This window comes from Ascaphus truei, chromosome 11, assembly GCF_040206685.1.
Source record: "Ascaphus truei isolate aAscTru1 chromosome 11, aAscTru1.hap1, whole genome shotgun sequence".
Lineage (NCBI taxonomy): Eukaryota > Metazoa > Chordata > Amphibia > Anura > Ascaphidae > Ascaphus > Ascaphus truei.
Genome location: NC_134493.1, coordinates 12,067,063 through 12,088,431, shown reverse-complemented (window position 1 = coordinate 12,088,431; position 21,369 = coordinate 12,067,063). Strand labels below are relative to the sequence as shown.

General features: G+C 48.1%; 1 protein-coding gene across 5 annotated transcripts in view; it reads right to left on the bottom strand.

Moving 5' to 3' along the window:
- KATNIP (katanin interacting protein) overlaps positions 1 to 21,369 on the bottom strand; it is a 184,407-nt gene that overhangs the window by 93,744 nt on the left and 69,294 nt on the right. For all 5 annotated transcript variants that reach the window (XR_012787351.1, XM_075565272.1, XM_075565274.1 and 2 more), the window contains exon 9: positions 14,500 to 14,573. Coding sequence is in view for 4 of the 5 variants with exons in the window: in XM_075565272.1 (XP_075421387.1) it covers positions 14,500 to 14,573 (74 nt within the window). In the remaining variant the exon portion in view is untranslated. The remainder of the gene's footprint in view (positions 1 to 14,499; positions 14,574 to 21,369) is intronic.

Below are 21,369 nucleotides of genomic sequence, written 5' to 3'. Positions count from 1 at the left end.
GAGCTCATTCCCTGCTGCGTGCGTATAAGAATGAGAGCTCATTCCCTGCTGCGTGCGTATAAGTGCGAGAGCTCATTCCCTGCTGCGTACGTACAAGTGTGAGAGCTCATTCCCTGCTGCGTACGTACAAGTGTGAGAGTTCATTCCCTGCTGCGTGCGTATAAGTGTGAGAGCTCATTCCCTGCTGCATGCATATAAGTGTGAGAGCTCATTCCCTGCTGCATGCATATAAGTGTGAGAGCTCATTCCCTGCTGCATGCATATAAGTGCGAGAGCTCATTCCCTGCTGCATGCATATAAGTGTGAGAGTTCATTCCCTGCTGCGTGCGTATAAGTGCGAGAGCTCATTCCCTGCTGCGTACGTACAAGTGCGAGAGCTCATTCACTGCTGCGTGCGTACAAGTGTGAGAGTTCATTCCCTGCTGCGTGCGTACAAGTGCGAGAGCTCATTCCCTGCTGCGTGCGTACAAGTGCGAGAGCTCATTCCCTGCTGCGTGCGTATAAGTGTGAGAGTTCATTCCCTGCTGCATGCGTATAAGTGTGAGAGTTCATTCCCTGCTGCATGCGTATAAGTGTGAGAGTTCATTCCCTGCTGCGTGCGTATAAGTGTGAGAGCTCATTCCCTGCTGCGTGCGTACAAGTGCGAGAGCTCATTCCATGCTGCGTGTGTATAAGCGCGAGAGCTCATTCCCTGCTGCGTGCGTACAAGTGTGAGAGCTCATTCCCTACTGCGTGCGTATAAGTGTGAGAGCTCATTCACTGCTGCGTGCGTATAAGTGTGAGAGCTCATTCCCTGCTGCGTGCGTATAAGTGTGAGAGCTCATTCACTGCTGCATGCGTAATAAGTGTGAGAGCTCATTCCCTGCTGCATGCGTATAAGTGCGAGAGCTCATTCCCTGCTGCGTGCGTATAAGTGTGAGCGCTCATTCCCTGCTGCGTGCGTATAAGTGTGAGAGCTCATTCACTGCTGCGTGCGTATAAGTGTGAGAGCTCATTCCCTGCTGCATGCGTACAAGTGTGAGAGCTCATTCACTGCTGCGTGCGTATAAGTGCGAGAGCTCATTCCCTGCTGCGTACGTACAAGTGTGAGAGCTCATTCCCTGCTGCGTGCGTATAAGTGTGAGAGCTCATTCCCTGCTGCGTACGTACAAGTGTGAGAGCTCATTCACTGCTGCGTGCGTATAAGTGTGAGAGCTCATTCCCTGCTGCGTGCGTATAAGTGTGAGAGCTCATTCACTGCTGCATGCGTATAAGTGTGAGAGCTCATTCACTGCTGCATGCGTATAAGTGTGAGAGCTCATTCCCTGCTGCATGCGTATAAGTGTGAGAGCTCATTCACTGCTGCGTGCGTATAAGTGTGAGAGCTCATTCCCTGCTGCATGCGTATAAGTGTGAGAGTTCATTCCCTGCTGCATGCGTATAAGTGTGAGAGTTCATTCCCTGCTGCATGCGTATAAGTGTGAGAGCTCATTCACTGCTGCGTGCGTACAAGTGCGAGAGCTCATTCCCTGCTGCGTGCGTACAAGTGTGAGAGCTCATTCCCTGCTGCGTGCGTATAAGTGTGAGAGCTCATTCACTGCTGCGTGCGTATAAGTGTGAGAGCTCATTCCCTGCTGTGTGCGTATAAGTGTGAGAGCTCATTCCCTGCTGCATGCGTATAAGTGCGAGAGCTCATTCCCTGCTGCGTGCGTACAAGTGTGAGAGCTCATTCCCTGCTGCGTGCGTACAAGCGCGAGAGCTCATTCACTGCTGCGTGCGTACAAGTGCGAGAGCTCATTCCCTGCTGCGTGCGTACAAGCGCGAGAGCTCATTCCATGCTGCGTGCGTATAAGTGTGAGAGCTCATTCCCTGCTGCGTACGTATAAGTGCGAGAGCTCATTCCCTGCTGCGTGCGTATAAGTGTGAGAGCTCATTCACTGCTGCGTGCGTACAAGCGCGAGAGCTCATTCCCTGCTGCATGCATATAAGTGTGAGAGCTCATTCACTGCTGCGTGCGTATAAGTGTGAGAGCTCATTCACTGCTGCATGCGTATAAGTGCGAGAGCTCATTCCCTGCTGCGTGCGTATAAGTGTGAGAGCTCATTCCCTGCTGCGTGCGTATAAGTGTGAGAGCTCATTCACTGCTGCATGCGTATAAGTGCGAGAGCTCATTCACTGCTGCGTGCGTATAAGTGTGAGAGCTCATTCACTGCTGCGTGCGTATAAGTGTGAGAGCTCATTCCCTGCTGCGTGCGTATAAGTGTGAGAGCTCATTCACTGCTGCGTGCGTACAAGCGCGAGAGCTCATTCACTGCTGCGTGCGTACAAGTGCGAGAGCTCATTCCCTGCTGCGTGCGTACAAGCGCGAGAGCTCATTCCATGCTGCGTGCGTATAAGTGTGAGAGCTCATTCCCTGCTGCGTACGTATAAGTGCGAGAGCTCATTCCCTGCTGCGTGCGTACAAGTGCGAGAGCTCATTCCCTGCTGCGTGCGTATAAGTGTGAGAGCTCATTCACTGCTGCGTGCGTATAAGTGTGAGAGCTCATTCACTGCTGCGTGCGTACAAGCGCGAGAGCTCATTCCCTGCTGCATGCATATAAGTGTGAGAGCTCATTCACTGCTGCGTGCGTATAAGTGTGAGAGCTCATTCACTGCTGCATGCGTATAAGTGCGAGAGCTCATTCCCTGCTGCGTGCGTATAAGTGTGAGAGCTCATTCCCTGCTGCGTGCGTATAAGTGTGAGAGCTCATTCACTGCTGCATGCGTATAAGTGCGAGAGCTCATTCACTGCTGCGTGCGTATAAGTGTGAGAGCTCATTCACTGCTGCGTGCGTATAAGTGTGAGAGCTCATTCCCTGCTGCGTGCGTATAAGTGTGAGAGCTCATTCACTGCTGCGTGCGTACAAGTGTGAGAGCTCATTCCCTGCTGCGTGCGTACAAGTGCGAGAGCTCATTCCCTGCTGCGTGCGTATAAGTGCGAGAGCTCATTCCCTGCTGCGTGCGTACAAGTGCGAGAGCTCATTCCCTGCTGCGTGCGTACAAGTGTGAGAGCTCATTCCCTGCTGCGTGCGTACAAGTGTGAGAGCTCATTCCCTGCTGCGTGCGTACAAGTGCGAGAGCTCATTCACTGCTGCATGCGTATAAGTGCGAGAGCTCATTCCCTGCTGCGTGCGTATAAGTGCGAGAGCTCATTCCCTGCTGCGTGCGTATAAGTGCGAGAGCTCATTCCCTGCTGCGTGCGTATAAGTGTGAGAGCTCATTCACTGCTGCGTGCGTATAAGCGCGAGAGCTCATTCACTGCTGCGTGCGTATAAGTGCGAGACCTAATTCACTGCTGCATGCGTATAAGTGTGAGAGCTCATTCACTGCTGCATGCGTATAAGTGTGAGAGCTCATTCCCTACTGCGTGCGTATAAGTGTGAGAGCTCATTCCCTGCTGCGTGCGTATAAGTGCGAGAGCTCATTCACTGCTGCGTGCGTATAAGTGTGAGAGCTCATTCACTGCTGCGTGCGTATAAGTGTGAGAGCTCATTCCCTGCTGCGTACGTATAAGTGTGAGAGCTCATTCACTGCTGCGTGCGTATAAGCGCGAGAGCTCATTCCCTGCTGCATGCGTATAAGTGTGAGAGCTCATTCACTGCTGCGTGCGTATAAGTGCGAGAGCTCATTCCCTGCTGCATGCGTATAAGTGCGAGAGCTCATTCCCTGCTGCATGCGTATAAGTGTGAGAGCTCATTCCCTGCTGCGTGCGTATAAGTGCGAGAGCTCATTCACTGCTGCGTGCGTATAAGTGTGAGAGCTCATTCCCTGCTGCATGCGTATAAGTGCGAGAGCTCATTCCCTGCTGCATGCGTATAAGTGTGAGAGCTCATTCCCTGCTGCGTGCGTATAAGTGCGAGAGCTCATTCCCTGCTGCGTGCGTATAAGTGCGAGAGCTCATTCACTGCTGCGTGCGTATAAGTGTGAGAGCTCATTCACTGCTGCGTGCGTATAAGTGTGAGAGCTCATTCCCTGCTGCGTGCGTATAAGTGCGAGAGCTCATTCCCTGCTGCGTGCGTATAAGTGTGAGAGCTCATTCACTGCTGCGTGCGTACAAGTGTGAGAGCTCATTCACTGCTGCATGCGTATAAGTGCGAGAGCTCATTCCCTGCTGCGTGCGTATAAGTGTGAGAGCTCATTCCCTGCTGCGTGCGTATAAGTGCGAGAGCTCATTCCCTGCTGCGTGCGTACAAATGTGAGAGCTCATTCCCTGCTGCATGCGTACAAGTGCGAGAGCTCATTCCCTGCTGCGTACGTACAAGTGTGAGAGCTCATTCCCTGCTGCATGCGTACAAGAGTGAGAGCTCATTCACTGCTGCGTGCGTACAAGTGTGAGAGCTCATTCACTGCTGCGTGCGTATAAGTGCGAGAGCTCATTCACTGCTGCATGCGTATAAGTGTGAGAGCTCATTCACTGCTGCGTGCGTACAAGTGTGAGAGCTCATTCACTGCTGCGTGCATATAAGTGTGAGAGCTCATTCCCTGCTGCGTGCGTATAAGTGCGAGAGCTCAGTCACTGCTGCGTGCGTATAAGTGCGAGAGCTCATTCCCTACTGCGTGCATATAAGTGTGAGAGCTCATTCCCTGCTGCGTGCGTATAAGTGTGAGAGCTCATTCCCTGCTGCATGCGTACAAATGTGAGAGCTCATTCCCTGCTGCATGCGTATAAGTGTGAGAGCTCATTCACTTCTGTATGCGTACAAATGTGAGAGCTCATTCCCTGCTGCGTGCGTATAAGTGTGAGAGCTCATTCACTGCTGCGTGCGTATAAGTGCGAGAGCTCATTCACTGCTGTATGTGTACAAATGTGAGAGCTCATTCCCTGCTGCGTGCGTATAAGCGCGAGAGCTCATTCCCTACTGCGTGCATATAAGTGTGAGAGCTCATTCCCTGCCTGCTGTGTGCGTATAAGTGCGAGAGCTCATTCCCTACTGCGTGCATATAAGTGTGAGAGCTCATTCCCTGCTGCGTGCGTATAAGTGTGAGAGCTCATTCCCTGCTGTATGCGTACAAATGTGAGAGCTCATTCCCTGCTGCATGCGTACAAGTGTGAGAGCTCATTCCCTGCTGCATGCGTACAAGTGTGAGAGCTCATTCACTGATGCGTACGTATAAGTGTGAGAGCTCACTCCCTGCTGCATGCGTATAAGTGTGAGAGCTCATTCCCTGCTGTATGCGTACAAGTGTGAGAGCTCATTCACTGCTGCGTGCGTATAAGTGCGAGAGCTCATTCCCTGCTGCGGGCGTATAAGTGTGAGAGCTCATTCCCTGCTGCGGGCGTATAAGTGCGAGAGCTCATTCCCTGCTGCATGCGTATAAGTGTGAGAGCTCATTCACTGCTGCGTGCATATAAGTGTGAGAGCTCATTCCCTACTGCGTGCATATAAGTGTGAGAGCTCATTCACTGCTGCGTGCATATAAGTGTGAGAGCTCATTCCCTACTGCGTGCATATAAGTGCGAGAGCTCATTCACTGCTGCGTGCGTATAAGAGCGAGAGCTCATTCCCTGCTGCGTGCGTACAAGCGCGAGAGCTCATTCCCTGCTGCGGGCGTATAAGTGTGTGAGCTCATTCACTGCTGCGTGCGTATAAGTGCGAGAGCTCATTCCCTGCTGCGTGCGTATAAGTGTGAGAGCTCATTCCCTGCTGCGTGCGTATAAGTGCGAGAGCTCATTCCCTGCTTCATGCGTATAAGCGCGAGAGCTCATTCCCTGCTGCGTACGTATAAGTGCGAGAGCTCATTCACTGCTTCATGCGTATAAGTGTGAGAGCTCATTCACTGCTGCGTACGTACAAGTGTGAGAGCTCATTCCCTGCTGCGTGCGTACAAGTGTGAGAGCTCATTCCCTGCTGTTTGCGTATAAGTGCGAGAGCTCATTCACTGCTGCGTGCGTATAAGTGTGAGAGCTCATTCCCTGCTGCGAGCGTATAAGCGCGAGAGCTCATTCACTGCTGCGTGCGTATAAGTGTGAGAGCTCATTCCCTGCTGCGTGCGTATAAGTGTGAGAGCTCATTCCCTGCTGCGTGCGTACAAGTGCGAGAGCTCATTCCCTGCTGCGTGCGTATAAGTGCGAGAGCTCACTCCCTGCTGCGTGCGTACAAGTGCGAGAGCTCATTCCCTGCTGCATGCGTATAAGCGCGAGAGCTCATTCACTGCTGCGTGCGTATAAGTGTGAGAGCTCATTCCCTGCTGCGTGCGTATAAGTGTGAGAGCTCATTCCCTGCTGCGTGCGTACAAGTGCGAGAGCTCATTCCCTGCTGCGTGCGTATAAGTGCGAGAGCTCACTCCCTGCTGCGTGCGTACAAGTGCGAGAGCTCATTCCCTGCTGCATGCGTATAAGCGCGAGAGCTCATTCACTGCTGCGTGCGTATAAGTGTGAGAGCTCATTCCCTGCTGCGTGCGTACAAGTGCGAGAGCTCATTCCCTGCTGCGTGCGTATAAGCGCGAGAGCTCATTCACTGCTGCGTGCGTATAAGTGTGAGAGCTCATTCCCTACTGCTTGCGTATAAGTGCGAGAGCTCATTCCCTGCTGCGTGCGTATAAGTGCGAGAGCTCATTCCCTGCTGCGTGCGTACAAGTGCGAGAGCTCATTCCCTGCTGCGTGCGTATAAGCGCGAGAGCTCATTCACTGCTGCGTGCGTATAAGCGCGAGAGCTCATTCACTGCTGCGTGCGTATAAGTGCGAGAGCTCATTCACTGCTGCATGCGTACAAGTGTGAGAGCTCATTCCCTGCTGCGTGCGTACAAGTGTGAGAGCTCATTCCCTGCTGCATGCGTATAAGTGTGAGAGTTCATTCCCTGCTGCATGCGTATAAGTGCGAGAGCTCATTCCCTGCTGCATGCATATAAGTGTGAGAGCTCATTCCCTGCTGCGTGCGTATAAGAATGAGAGCTCATTCCCTGCTGCGTGCGTATAAGTGCGAGAGCTCATTCCCTGCTGCGTACGTACAAGTGTGAGAGCTCATTCCCTGCTGCGTACGTACAAGTGTGAGAGTTCATTCCCTGCTGCGTGCGTATAAGTGTGAGAGCTCATTCCCTGCTGCATGCATATAAGTGTGAGAGCTCATTCCCTGCTGCATGCATATAAGTGTGAGAGCTCATTCCCTGCTGCATGCATATAAGTGCGAGAGCTCATTCCCTGCTGCATGCATATAAGTGTGAGAGTTCATTCCCTGCTGCGTGCGTATAAGTGCGAGAGCTCATTCCCTGATGCGTACGTACAAGTGCGAGAGCTCATTCACTGCTGCGTGCGTACAAGTGTGAGAGTTCATTCCCTGCTGCGTGCGTACAAGTGCGAGAGCTCATTCCCTGCTGCGTGCGTACAAGTGCGAGAGCTCATTCCCTGCTGCGTGCGTATAAGTGTGAGAGTTCATTCCCTGCTGCATGCGTATAAGTGTGAGAGTTCATTCCCTGCTGCATGCGTATAAGTGTGAGAGTTCATTCCCTGCTGCGTGCGTATAAGTGTGAGAGCTCATTCCCTGCTGCGTGCGTACAAGTGCGAGAGCTCATTCCATGCTGCGTGTGTATAAGCGCGAGAGCTCATTCCCTGCTGCGTGCGTACAAGTGTGAGAGCTCATTCCCTACTGCGTGCGTATAAGTGTGAGAGCTCATTCACTGCTGCGTGCGTATAAGTGTGAGAGCTCATTCCCTGCTGCGTGCGTATAAGTGTGAGAGCTCATTCACTGCTGCATGCGTAATAAGTGTGAGAGCTCATTCCCTGCTGCATGCGTATAAGTGCGAGAGCTCATTCCCTGCTGCGTGCGTATAAGTGTGAGCGCTCATTCCCTGCTGCGTGCGTATAAGTGTGAGAGCTCATTCACTGCTGCGTGCGTATAAGTGTGAGAGCTCATTCCCTGCTGCATGCGTACAAGTGTGAGAGCTCATTCACTGCTGCGTGCGTATAAGTGCGAGAGCTCATTCCCTGCTGCGTACGTACAAGTGTGAGAGCTCATTCCCTGCTGCGTGCGTATAAGTGTGAGAGCTCATTCCCTGCTGCGTACGTACAAGTGTGAGAGCTCATTCACTGCTGCGTGCGTATAAGTGTGAGAGCTCATTCCCTGCTGCGTGCGTATAAGTGTGAGAGCTCATTCACTGCTGCATGCGTATAAGTGTGAGAGCTCATTCACTGCTGCATGCGTATAAGTGTGAGAGCTCATTCCCTGCTGCATGCGTATAAGTGTGAGAGCTCATTCACTGCTGCGTGCGTATAAGTGTGAGAGCTCATTCCCTGCTGCATGCGTATAAGTGTGAGAGTTCATTCCCTGCTGCATGCGTATAAGTGTGAGAGTTCATTCCCTGCTGCATGCGTATAAGTGTGAGAGCTCATTCACTGCTGCGTGCGTACAAGTGCGAGAGCTCATTCCCTGCTGCGTGCGTACAAGTGTGAGAGCTCATTCCCTGCTGCGTGCGTATAAGTGTGAGAGCTCATTCACTGCTGCGTGCGTATAAGTGTGAGAGCTCATTCCCTGCTGTGTGCGTATAAGTGTGAGAGCTCATTCCCTGCTGCATGCGTATAAGTGCGAGAGCTCATTCCCTGCTGCGTGCGTACAAGTGTGAGAGCTCATTCCCTGCTGCGTGCGTACAAGCGCGAGAGCTCATTCACTGCTGCGTGCGTACAAGTGCGAGAGCTCATTCCCTGCTGCGTGCGTACAAGCGCGAGAGCTCATTCCATGCTGCGTGCGTATAAGTGTGAGAGCTCATTCCCTGCTGCGTACGTATAAGTGCGAGAGCTCATTCCCTGCTGCGTGCGTATAAGTGTGAGAGCTCATTCACTGCTGCGTGCGTACAAGCGCGAGAGCTCATTCCCTGCTGCATGCATATAAGTGTGAGAGCTCATTCACTGCTGCGTGCGTATAAGTGTGAGAGCTCATTCACTGCTGCATGCGTATAAGTGCGAGAGCTCATTCCCTGCTGCGTGCGTATAAGTGTGAGAGCTCATTCCCTGCTGCGTGCGTATAAGTGTGAGAGCTCATTCACTGCTGCATGCGTATAAGTGCGAGAGCTCATTCACTGCTGCGTGCGTATAAGTGTGAGAGCTCATTCACTGCTGCGTGCGTATAAGTGTGAGAGCTCATTCCCTGCTGCGTGCGTATAAGTGTGAGAGCTCATTCACTGCTGCGTGCGTACAAGCGCGAGAGCTCATTCACTGCTGCGTGCGTACAAGTGCGAGAGCTCATTCCCTGCTGCGTGCGTACAAGCGCGAGAGCTCATTCCATGCTGCGTGCGTATAAGTGTGAGAGCTCATTCCCTGCTGCGTACGTATAAGTGCGAGAGCTCATTCCCTGCTGCGTGCGTACAAGTGCGAGAGCTCATTCCCTGCTGCGTGCGTATAAGTGTGAGAGCTCATTCACTGCTGCGTGCGTATAAGTGTGAGAGCTCATTCACTGCTGCGTGCGTACAAGCGCGAGAGCTCATTCCCTGCTGCATGCATATAAGTGTGAGAGCTCATTCACTGCTGCGTGCGTATAAGTGTGAGAGCTCATTCACTGCTGCATGCGTATAAGTGCGAGAGCTCATTCCCTGCTGCGTGCGTATAAGTGTGAGAGCTCATTCCCTGCTGCGTGCGTATAAGTGTGAGAGCTCATTCACTGCTGCATGCGTATAAGTGCGAGAGCTCATTCACTGCTGCGTGCGTATAAGTGTGAGAGCTCATTCACTGCTGCGTGCGTATAAGTGTGAGAGCTCATTCCCTGCTGCGTGCGTATAAGTGTGAGAGCTCATTCACTGCTGCGTGCGTACAAGTGTGAGAGCTCATTCCCTGCTGCGTGCGTACAAGTGCGAGAGCTCATTCCCTGCTGCGTGCGTATAAGTGCGAGAGCTCATTCCCTGCTGCGTGCGTACAAGTGCGAGAGCTCATTCCCTGCTGCGTGCGTACAAGTGTGAGAGCTCATTCCCTGCTGCGTGCGTACAAGTGTGAGAGCTCATTCCCTGCTGCGTGCGTACAAGTGCGAGAGCTCATTCACTGCTGCATGCGTATAAGTGCGAGAGCTCATTCCCTGCTGCGTGCGTATAAGTGCGAGAGCTCATTCCCTGCTGCGTGCGTATAAGTGCGAGAGCTCATTCCCTGCTGCGTGCGTATAAGTGTGAGAGCTCATTCACTGCTGCGTGCGTATAAGCGCGAGAGCTCATTCACTGCTGCGTGCGTATAAGTGCGAGACCTAATTCACTGCTGCATGCGTATAAGTGTGAGAGCTCATTCACTGCTGCATGCGTATAAGTGTGAGAGCTCATTCCCTACTGCGTGCGTATAAGTGTGAGAGCTCATTCCCTGCTGCGTGCGTATAAGTGCGAGAGCTCATTCACTGCTGCGTGCGTATAAGTGTGAGAGCTCATTCACTGCTGCGTGCGTATAAGTGTGAGAGCTCATTCCCTGCTGCGTACGTATAAGTGTGAGAGCTCATTCACTGCTGCGTGCGTATAAGCGCGAGAGCTCATTCCCTGCTGCATGCGTATAAGTGTGAGAGCTCATTCACTGCTGCGTGCGTATAAGTGCGAGAGCTCATTCCCTGCTGCATGCGTATAAGTGCGAGAGCTCATTCCCTGCTGCATGCGTATAAGTGTGAGAGCTCATTCCCTGCTGCGTGCGTATAAGTGCGAGAGCTCATTCACTGCTGCGTGCGTATAAGTGTGAGAGCTCATTCCCTGCTGCATGCGTATAAGTGCGAGAGCTCATTCCCTGCTGCATGCGTATAAGTGTGAGAGCTCATTCCCTGCTGCGTGCGTATAAGTGCGAGAGCTCATTCCCTGCTGCGTGCGTATAAGTGCGAGAGCTCATTCACTGCTGCGTGCGTATAAGTGTGAGAGCTCATTCACTGCTGCGTGCGTATAAGTGTGAGAGCTCATTCCCTGCTGCGTGCGTATAAGTGCGAGAGCTCATTCCCTGCTGCGTGCGTATAAGTGTGAGAGCTCATTCACTGCTGCGTGCGTACAAGTGTGAGAGCTCATTCACTGCTGCATGCGTATAAGTGCGAGAGCTCATTCCCTGCTGCGTGCGTATAAGTGTGAGAGCTCATTCCCTGCTGCGTGCGTATAAGTGCGAGAGCTCATTCCCTGCTGCGTGCGTACAAATGTGAGAGCTCATTCCCTGCTGCATGCGTACAAGTGCGAGAGCTCATTCCCTGCTGCGTACGTACAAGTGTGAGAGCTCATTCCCTGCTGCATGCGTACAAGAGTGAGAGCTCATTCACTGCTGCGTGCGTACAAGTGTGAGAGCTCATTCACTGCTGCGTGCGTATAAGTGCGAGAGCTCATTCACTGCTGCATGCGTATAAGTGTGAGAGCTCATTCACTGCTGCGTGCGTACAAGTGTGAGAGCTCATTCACTGCTGCGTGCATATAAGTGTGAGAGCTCATTCCCTGCTGCGTGCGTATAAGTGCGAGAGCTCAGTCACTGCTGCGTGCGTATAAGTGCGAGAGCTCATTCCCTACTGCGTGCATATAAGTGTGAGAGCTCATTCCCTGCTGCGTGCGTATAAGTGTGAGAGCTCATTCCCTGCTGCATGCGTACAAATGTGAGAGCTCATTCCCTGCTGCATGCGTATAAGTGTGAGAGCTCATTCACTTCTGTATGCGTACAAATGTGAGAGCTCATTCCCTGCTGCGTGCGTATAAGTGTGAGAGCTCATTCACTGCTGCGTGCGTATAAGTGCGAGAGCTCATTCACTGCTGTATGTGTACAAATGTGAGAGCTCATTCCCTGCTGCGTGCGTATAAGCGCGAGAGCTCATTCCCTACTGCGTGCATATAAGTGTGAGAGCTCATTCCCTGCCTGCTGTGTGCGTATAAGTGCGAGAGCTCATTCCCTACTGCGTGCATATAAGTGTGAGAGCTCATTCCCTGCTGCGTGCGTATAAGTGTGAGAGCTCATTCCCTGCTGTATGCGTACAAATGTGAGAGCTCATTCCCTGCTGCATGCGTACAAGTGTGAGAGCTCATTCCCTGCTGCATGCGTACAAGTGTGAGAGCTCATTCACTGATGCGTACGTATAAGTGTGAGAGCTCACTCCCTGCTGCATGCGTATAAGTGTGAGAGCTCATTCCCTGCTGTATGCGTACAAGTGTGAGAGCTCATTCACTGCTGCGTGCGTATAAGTGCGAGAGCTCATTCCCTGCTGCGGGCGTATAAGTGTGAGAGCTCATTCCCTGCTGCGGGCGTATAAGTGCGAGAGCTCATTCCCTGCTGCATGCGTATAAGTGTGAGAGCTCATTCACTGCTGCGTGCATATAAGTGTGAGAGCTCATTCCCTACTGCGTGCATATAAGTGCGAGAGCTCATTCACTGCTGCGTGCGTATAAGAGCGAGAGCTCATTCCCTGCTGCGTGCGTACAAGCGCGAGAGCTCATTCCCTGCTGCGGGCGTATAAGTGTGTGAGCTCATTCACTGCTGCGTGCGTATAAGTGCGAGAGCTCATTCCCTGCTGCGTGCGTATAAGTGTGAGAGCTCATTCCCTGCTGCGTGCGTATAAGTGCGAGAGCTCATTCCCTGCTTCATGCGTATAAGCGCGAGAGCTCATTCCCTGCTGCGTACGTATAAGTGCGAGAGCTCATTCACTGCTTCATGCGTATAAGTGTGAGAGCTCATTCACTGCTGCGTACGTACAAGTGTGAGAGCTCATTCCCTGCTGCGTGCGTACAAGTGTGAGAGTTCATTCCCTGCTGCGTACGTACAAGTGTGAGAGCTCATTCACTGCTGCGTGCGTACAAGTGTGAGAGCTCATTCACTGCTGCGTGCGTATAAGTGTGAGAGCTCATTCACGGCTGCGTGCGTACAAGTGTGAGAGCTCATTCCCTGCTGCATGCGTATAAGTGTGAGAGCTCATTCACTGCTGCGTGCGTACAAGTGTGAGAGCTCATTCCCTGCTGCGTGCGTACAAGTGTGAGAGCTCATTCACTGCTGCGTGCGTACAAGTGTGAGAGCTCATTCACTGCTGCGTGCGTACAAGTGTGAGAGCTCATTCACTGCTGCGTGCGTACAAGTGTGAGAGCTCATTCACTGCTGCGTGCGTATAAGTGTGAGAGCTCATTCACGGCTGCATGCGTACAAGTGTGAGAGCTCATTCACTGCTGCGTGCGTATAAGTGTGAGAGCTCATTCACTGCTGCGTGCGTACAAGTGTGAGAGCTCATTCCCTGCTGCGTGCGTACAAGTGTGAGAGCTCATTCACTGCTGCGTGCGTACAAGTGTGAGAGCTCATTCACTGCTGCGTGCGTACAAGTGTGAGAGCTCATTCACTGCTGCATGCGTACAAGTGTGAGAGCTCATTCACTGCTGTGTGTATGTCCGTGTATGTAGATGTCAATTAGATTAGCTAGTGAGCAGTAACACTCTTAAGAAAAGGTCTTCAAAGCGATGTGTAACGTCCACCTGGAAACTACCTGAAATTATTTAAAAACGTAACATCATATTTAATATAATGACCCATAGAAGAACTTCTCTCTTTTCACAGCATCATTTACTCCTTCGATAAAAGTGCAGTCCCCAGTTACATTGGAAAAGAACAGGCCATCTTCTCTTTGCATCACACAATTTAGGTACCTTATGCACTCGTATTTTAGGTATATGCCCAATTGTTGACAGGTGGCCAATACTTTGCGGGCCTCTCTGTCAGTGAAGTGATATAGCAAGTCTTTCTTTCCCTATGTAACTTCTGAGAAAGTGCAGATGTAACCAGAATCACTGTTCCCTCTGCTGAGATGTGTTTGGATATGTTGTGATATTTTGCTCCATCACTGCCATGGACTCCTATGTAAATTGTCATATTCTGGCAGTATTCTGCTGTGTTAACACTATGACGAGGTTGGCTCTAATGTGTGTGATGCCAAAATGTGACGCATGCACTGCCAAGGCCCCCTATTTCCTCCTTATGGTCCCTCCAACAATAACAAGGTGGGCCAAAAGTATATAAAACTCCAATATTTAGAGCGGCCATCAAAAAGAATACCTTTATTTATTACCAGACAAACAAAAACAAATCAAACGTTTCCTTCAGGTATGATTATATAAGTAAAGCAATTAATCTATATTGTTAAACAGATAACAAATGGTCTTCTACGCTTTTAAATTAAAAAGGTATTGTGCCTTTAATATCTACAGACAGCATATTAATCAGTATCTTATATTGGAGTATTTACAAGAAAGTGCATGTCATTGGGCTGTCTTCGGCAGATAACTGTAGAGAATAACAATTAAAATGATGTTAAGTAATGTTGAACGTTGTTCTGTAGGTTTCCACTGTAATTGTCAATGAAAAAGTATGTTTGTGATATTCTCCCACATTCTAATTCATCAAAGATTTTAGTGATTTAATCGTTATTATGGCATCATGGTCAGGTGTTGATATGTGTTGAAGTGTCCTGAATCATTACTGCTTAATTGTGTTCAGAGCTCCCACGCAACTGCACTGAAAATTGTCAACCTCTACCTTCAGTAATGTGTGCAAGATCACAAAATGTACAAATAATATGTAATACTATATGCAGCTACCTTAATTTCAAAAGGTTGATACTTTCAATAGCTTGAAAGACGACACCTTCATTCTCATCCGAAGAAGCACAAGACTGATTAAAAGAAGAAAGAACAAAAGCTTTGAGTACACACACACACACAAATATAAATATACACAAATGTTAGCATAGAAATTATAAAGACATAAGCAGTTTATCTGCTTCAATTCAATAAAGTCAACTATGTTCATTTTTAACAGGGCCTAAATAATGAAATTAAGCATGACTAAATCTTTCCAAGGAAGCACAATGTACTTATTATTTCACTGGCTACTTGGGTCTTGAATCACTTGGCAAATCTCCCATTAATGTAAGGTCTGTATAGATTACTTCAATTTACATTTTTTATAATGAGATGATGTGTCAAGAGATAAAAAAAAAACACAATACGTCCATTTTCAGCATGCACATTTTTAGGTGTGGAAGAAGCACACAATGTATAGATCTTGATATCTGAAATCGTGATGTTTCGTGGGATGTAACCGTCTCCTATTGCGTATTTATACATGGTTTGATTTCATCTCCGTCATTTGACCCTCTAATCTACCTAACTTTTAAACATTTCTAGCAGATTATTATGTAGCATTTGGGTATTTACTAGTAGTAGATATCTTGACTTGCGTTTCAGGTGTTATGGGTGGAGACAATAGTCTGTCTTTAATTGTTGCTTTAGTGTGTAAAAGGTATTGTTTGTTGGTCTGCTCATCGGTACATAGTTACACAGTTACATAGTAGATGAGGTTGAAAAAAGACGTACGTCCATCAAGTTCAACCTATGCTAAATTTAGACAACAGATACTTTATCCTATATCTATACTTCCTTATTGACCCAGAGGAAGGCCAACAAAAAACCCCAGTGACATACTGCTGCGGCCGAGTTTATTCGAGCATTTGCCCGTTCTCGGCCGCAGCAGTAACCTGGCGCGCGCCGGAGGGTGCCAGGCGCGCGCCGAAGCAGCGGAAGAGCGCCCTCCGATCGGGGCGCTCTCCCTCCCGCTGCCGGGTCCGCCGGGTCCCCCGGAACCCCCTGCCGCCGTCCCCCACATCGCGGGACACCAGGGCTCCCTCGGGGAGCCCTGGACGCGCGTGCAGGGGGCGCTGGCACCCGATGACGCGTGACCGCGCATCAGTGACGCGCGGCACGCCGAGGGAGTGGGGCTAGCACGCCGGGGCATCCCCCGGCTTGCGGAACTAGCCGTGCTCGAATAAATCGTGTCGGTAGTGTATCATCCAATGATATCTCATAAGGGGAAAAATAAATTCCTTCCTGACTCCAAGAATTGGCAATCGGATTAATCCCTGGATCAACATCCTTCCCATGTTTACTTATTTGGTATATCCCTGTATACCTTTCCTTTCTAAAAAGATGTCCAACGTTTTTTTGAACAAATCTATTGCATCTGCCCTCACAGTCTCCATGGGTAATGAATTCCACATTTTAACTGCCCTTACTATAAAGAACCCTTTCCTTTGTTGCTGGTAAAATCTATTTTCCTCCAACATTAAGGGATGCCCCAGAGTCCTTTGTACTGCCCTTGGGATTAATAGTTCTTTTGAAAGATCCTTGTATCGTCCAAGAATATATTTGCATATCCCCTCTTAGATGCCTCTTTTCTAAAGTAAACCAATCTAATTTAGCTAGCCTCTCATCATAAATCAGATTATCCATCTCCTTTATTAATTTGGTGGCTCTTCTCTGCACTCTCTCTAGTTCCATAATGTCTTTTCAAAGGAGTGATGCCCAAAATTGTACTCCATATTCAAGGTGTGGTCTTACTAATGCTTTGTAAAGGGGCATAATTATGTTTACCGTATATTCCTGCGTATAAGACGACTTTTTAAACCAGGAAAATCTTCTCAAAAGTCGGGGGTCGTCTTATACGCCGGGTATAGTCTTATACGCCGACTGGGGGGCGCAGCCTGTGCGGCGAAACCTGGGGGCAGAGCAGAGCAGTGGCAGGCAGAAGCTCCGTGCTGCTGCTGTTTCCCTGTGCTTGCAGAGGGGGCGGGGCGTCCCTCTGCACACAGACACAAGCCCTCCTCTTCCTGTCTTTACTCCTCCAGTGTTCCGCAGCGTGGGGAGCCGAGCATGCAGTACAGTAGTACTTTCACGTGTGTGTGTGTGTGTGTGTGTGTCTATATATAGTGATGTGTCTGTATATAGTGATGTGTCTGTATATAGTGATGTGTCTGTATATAGTGATGTGTCTGTATATAGTGATGTGTGTGTGTGTGTATATATATATATATATATATATATATATATATATATATATATATATATATATAGTGATGTGTGTGTATATAGTGATGTGTGTGTGTGTGTGTGTGTATATATATAGTGATGTGTGTGTGTGTGTATATACATAGTGATGTGTGTGTGTATATAGTGGTGTGTGTATATATATATATATATATATATATATATATATATATATATATATATATAGTGATGTGTGTGTATATAGTGGTGTGTGTGTATATATATATAGTGATGCGTGTGTATATAGTGGTGTGTGTGTGTGTGTATATATATATATATATATAGTGATGTGTGTGTATATAGTGGTGTGTGTGTGTGTGTATATATATATATATATATATATATATATATATATATATATATATATAGTGATGTGTGTGTGTATATAGTGGTGTGTGTGTGTATATATATATAGTGATGTGTGTGTGTGTATATAGTGGTGTGTGTGTGTGTGTGTATATATATATATATAGTGATGTATGTGTATATAGTGGTGTGTGTGTGTATACAGTGATGTGTGTGTGTGTGTGTGTATATATATATGTGTGTGTGTGTGTGTGTGTGTGTGTGTGTGTGTGTGTGTACAGGCATACCCCGCATTAATGTACGCAATGGGACCGGAGCATGTATGTAAAGTGAAAATGTACTTAAAGTGAAGCACTCCCTTTTTCCCAGTTTTGATGCACTTACTGTACTGCAATTGTCATATACGTGCATAACTGATGTAAATAACGCATTTGTAACAGGCTCTATAGTCTCCCCGCTTGTGCACAGCTTCGGTACAGGTAGGGAGCCAGTATTGCTGTTCAGGACGTGCTGACAGGCGCATGCGCAAGCTGCCGTTTGCCTATTGAGCGAAATGTACTTACTCGCGAGTGTACTTAAAGTGAGTGTCCTTAAAGCGGGGTATGCCTGTATATATATATATATATATATATATATATATATATATATATATGTATAGTGGTGTGTGTGTGTATAGTGATGTGTGTGTGTGTGTGTATATAGTGATGTATGTGTGTGTGTGTATATACAGGCATACCCCGGTTTAAGGACACTCACTTTAAGTACACTCGTGAGTAAGTACATCTCGCTCAATAGGCAAACGGCAGCTCACGCATGCGCCTGTCAGCACGTCCTGAACAGCAATACCGGCTCCCTACCTGTACTGAAGCTGGGCGCAAGCGGGGAGACTATACAGCCTGTTACAAATGCGTTATTTACATTAGTTATGCACGTATATGATGATTGCAGTACAGTACATGCATCGATAAGTGGGGAAAAGCCAGTGCTTCACTTTAAGTACATTTTCGCTTTACATACATGCTCCGGTCCCATTGCGTACGTTAATGCGGGGTATGCCTGTATATATGTATTGTGGTGTGTGTGTATAGTGATGTGTGTGTGTGTATATATATATATATATATATATATATATATATATATATATATATATGTGTGTATAGTGGTGTGTGTGTGTGTGTGTGTATCCCAAACTCTATATTTTAACTGGAAAAGTTGGGGGTCGTCTTATACGCCCAGTCGTCTTATACGCCGGAATATACGGTACTTCCCTTCCATCCATTCCCCGTTTAATGCACGAGAAGATCTTGTTTGCCTTTGCAGCTACTGTATTACTTTGGGCACTATTGCTAAGCCTGCTGTCTACAAGCACTCCTAAATCCTTCTCCATCATGGATTCCCCCAATTTATCCCCAATTAATTTGTAAGTCGCCTGTTTATTCTTATTTCCCAAATGCATAACCTTACATGTATCTGTATTAAACATCATCTGCCATTTACCTGCCCACGTTTCCAGTCTCTCCAAGTCTTTCTGGAGAGAAATTACATCCTGCTCTGATTCTACTACCTTATACAATTTAGTATCATCAGCAAAGATAGACTTTGCTCTCGATGCCACCCTCAAGGCCATTAATAAACAAGTTAAAAAGCATGGGTCCCAGTACTGAGCCCTGACCTTAGCCCAACCTGAAAAAGTTCCATTATGTACAGTATGCCATTGGGGCCAGGTGCCTTATTTACTTAAATTTTTTCAAGCTGTCTATATACTTCTTGCTCGGTTAACCAATTGTTCATTAATATGGAGGTTGTGGCTTCCTCCTGCGGCACTAAAATTGAAATTGATTCTTCCCTGGTAAACACAGAGGCAAAGAATTTGTTTAATACCTCAGTTTTTTCCTTATCTCCAATAATCTGCCTACCCATCTCACACTGAAAGGGCCCTATATTTTCTTTTCCCATTTTTTTGTTATTAAGGTACTTAAATAACTTTTTAGGGCTGATCTTACTTACTAGTGCAATCCTTTTTTCATTATCCATTTTTGCTAATTTGATTGCCCTTTTGCAATTTTTGTTACATTCCATATAATTTTGGATACGAAGTCTCCGTCTCTTCTGACTTCACGAATCTAAGCACCTGCCTCATCTTTTCCATTTCCTCCCCTACCTATTTAGCCACATCGGTTTTGACTTATTTCTTTATACTCATTACCAAAGGGTATACACTGATAAGTGTGCTTTTCTAACAATGTTTTAAAGACTGCCCATTTATCTTCTACATTTTTCCCTGCAAAAACATCATCCCATTATATTACTTGTAGATTACTCCTCAGTTGATTACAATCTGCCTTTCTTTTTTTTTTTGTAACTTAAATTTTTATTGGTTTATAACAGAATACATTACAATGCATTAAAAGATACATTATGTCGTGGTGATCCTCATTGTCTCCGAAAATATAACGATATTAATAGTAGCGTAACAGAACTTCGACCTGTAGTCAAACTGGTGAGCCTAGAGGGGCATCGAGACAAGGCTCGCATTCTGGAGTCAATATAATGGTGACAAATCCACCTTCTAACCGAGGGGATCAGACGCACAAGCTCAGTTACCGACTCATTAACAGCCCAACCGACAGACACACAAATCAGCCAAACGACGTATATACCAACAGGTAGACAACAACATGGGTAGACAAACAAATGTGAAGACCGACAAACAGACAACCATACGGACGGACAAACCGGTGGACAAACATTGAACCAAGAGGTAGAGAAAGGGGGGGAGTAGAGGGGGTTGGAGGTAGGGGGGGAAGGGAGGGGTGCTAGTGATCGTGGGTGTGTCTGATAGCTGTTACGAGGTATGTTGCCTGGCTAAATTGTGGGCATCTGGCACAGAGCGTGAGTGTATCACACCTCTCCCAAGGAGAACGGACCTGGTAATTATCATAGCCAAATTGATGCCCTTTCTATCCCCGGGATGTCTGTCTGTGCCAAACAAGGCGTCCAGACTTTTAGATAGTTGTCGCCAGTGTCGTTAACCAGACTCGTTAACTTTTCCATCTGGCAGATAAACCAAATGCGATTCCGAATTTTTGGGATGGTTGGTATGTCTGAGCTTTTCCATAGTGCTGCAATCTCACACCGCGTTGCAAGTGCAAAGTGAGCAACGAGTTTATTGTGAGCTTTAGAGAGACCCGCTCGTGGTCTTTTTAGGAGAAACAGCCATGGATCTGGGGGAATAATGAGATCAACAGTCTCTGTATCCAAAGTCTAATTGTCTCCCAGAATGGGGAGATCCGCGGGCAAGACCACAACATATGGAACAGGTCTGCTGATCCTCCACACTGGCGTGGGCACAGCGGGGAGGATCCCGGCACAAACCTGGATAATTTCAGTGGGGTAAGGTACCATCGCATCAGGACCTTATATGCGTTCTCCTTGAGGGTGGTACATATGGAACTCTTTACTGTGGCTAGAAAAATAGCACTCCAGTCCTCGTCCTCCAGACATTCTCCGATGTCTGCTTCCCATCGAGATCTAAATGAGGGTATCTCATGGGCTTGTTCGCCAGTACTGATCACTTCGCTGTATAGCTGCGAGGTACGTCCCCTTGTGTCGGTCTCTGCCAGACAGAACTTTTCGAAGGATGTCAATGGTGGGTACGGGGCAAATTTGTTATAGAACGCCCTGATCTGGAGGTATCTAAAGAATTCTGAGTGGGGGATCTCTTTTTCTAATCTGACATAATCAAACGTCTTAATTTTTCTGTCATGGCCTTCCAGATCTTTAATCCGATTATAACCTTTCTTTCTCCAAATTGATATATTACCGACCGATAGGCCCGGCACGAACACGGAATTATTCCACAGGGGTGACATCATAGAGCGTGTCGTTGTGAGGGAATGCTTAATTCTTGTGGCCTTCCAGATTGACAATGAGTTGGTCATTGAGGATAGCGGCATATTTGCACCTTTTCGCGCCGTTTTGGGGAGCCAGATTAGATTACGTAGTTCTACAGACGCACAGGCAGCGCTCTCTAATTCGACCCATCTTTTAGATCTCGGGTCAGACTGTCATTGCACAATTTGGCTCAACTGTGCAGCTTTGTAATATGATAACAGGCAGGGTACCGCTAGGCCTCCAGCCAAGACCGACCTTTTCATATTGATTTTGCTGACTCTTGGTTTTTTACCTCCCCATATAAACTTGGAGATGTCAGATTGAAGTGAGTGCAGGTCCTTCAATCTGAGTGGCACTGAGAGAGTTTGGAAGAGATATAAGATACGG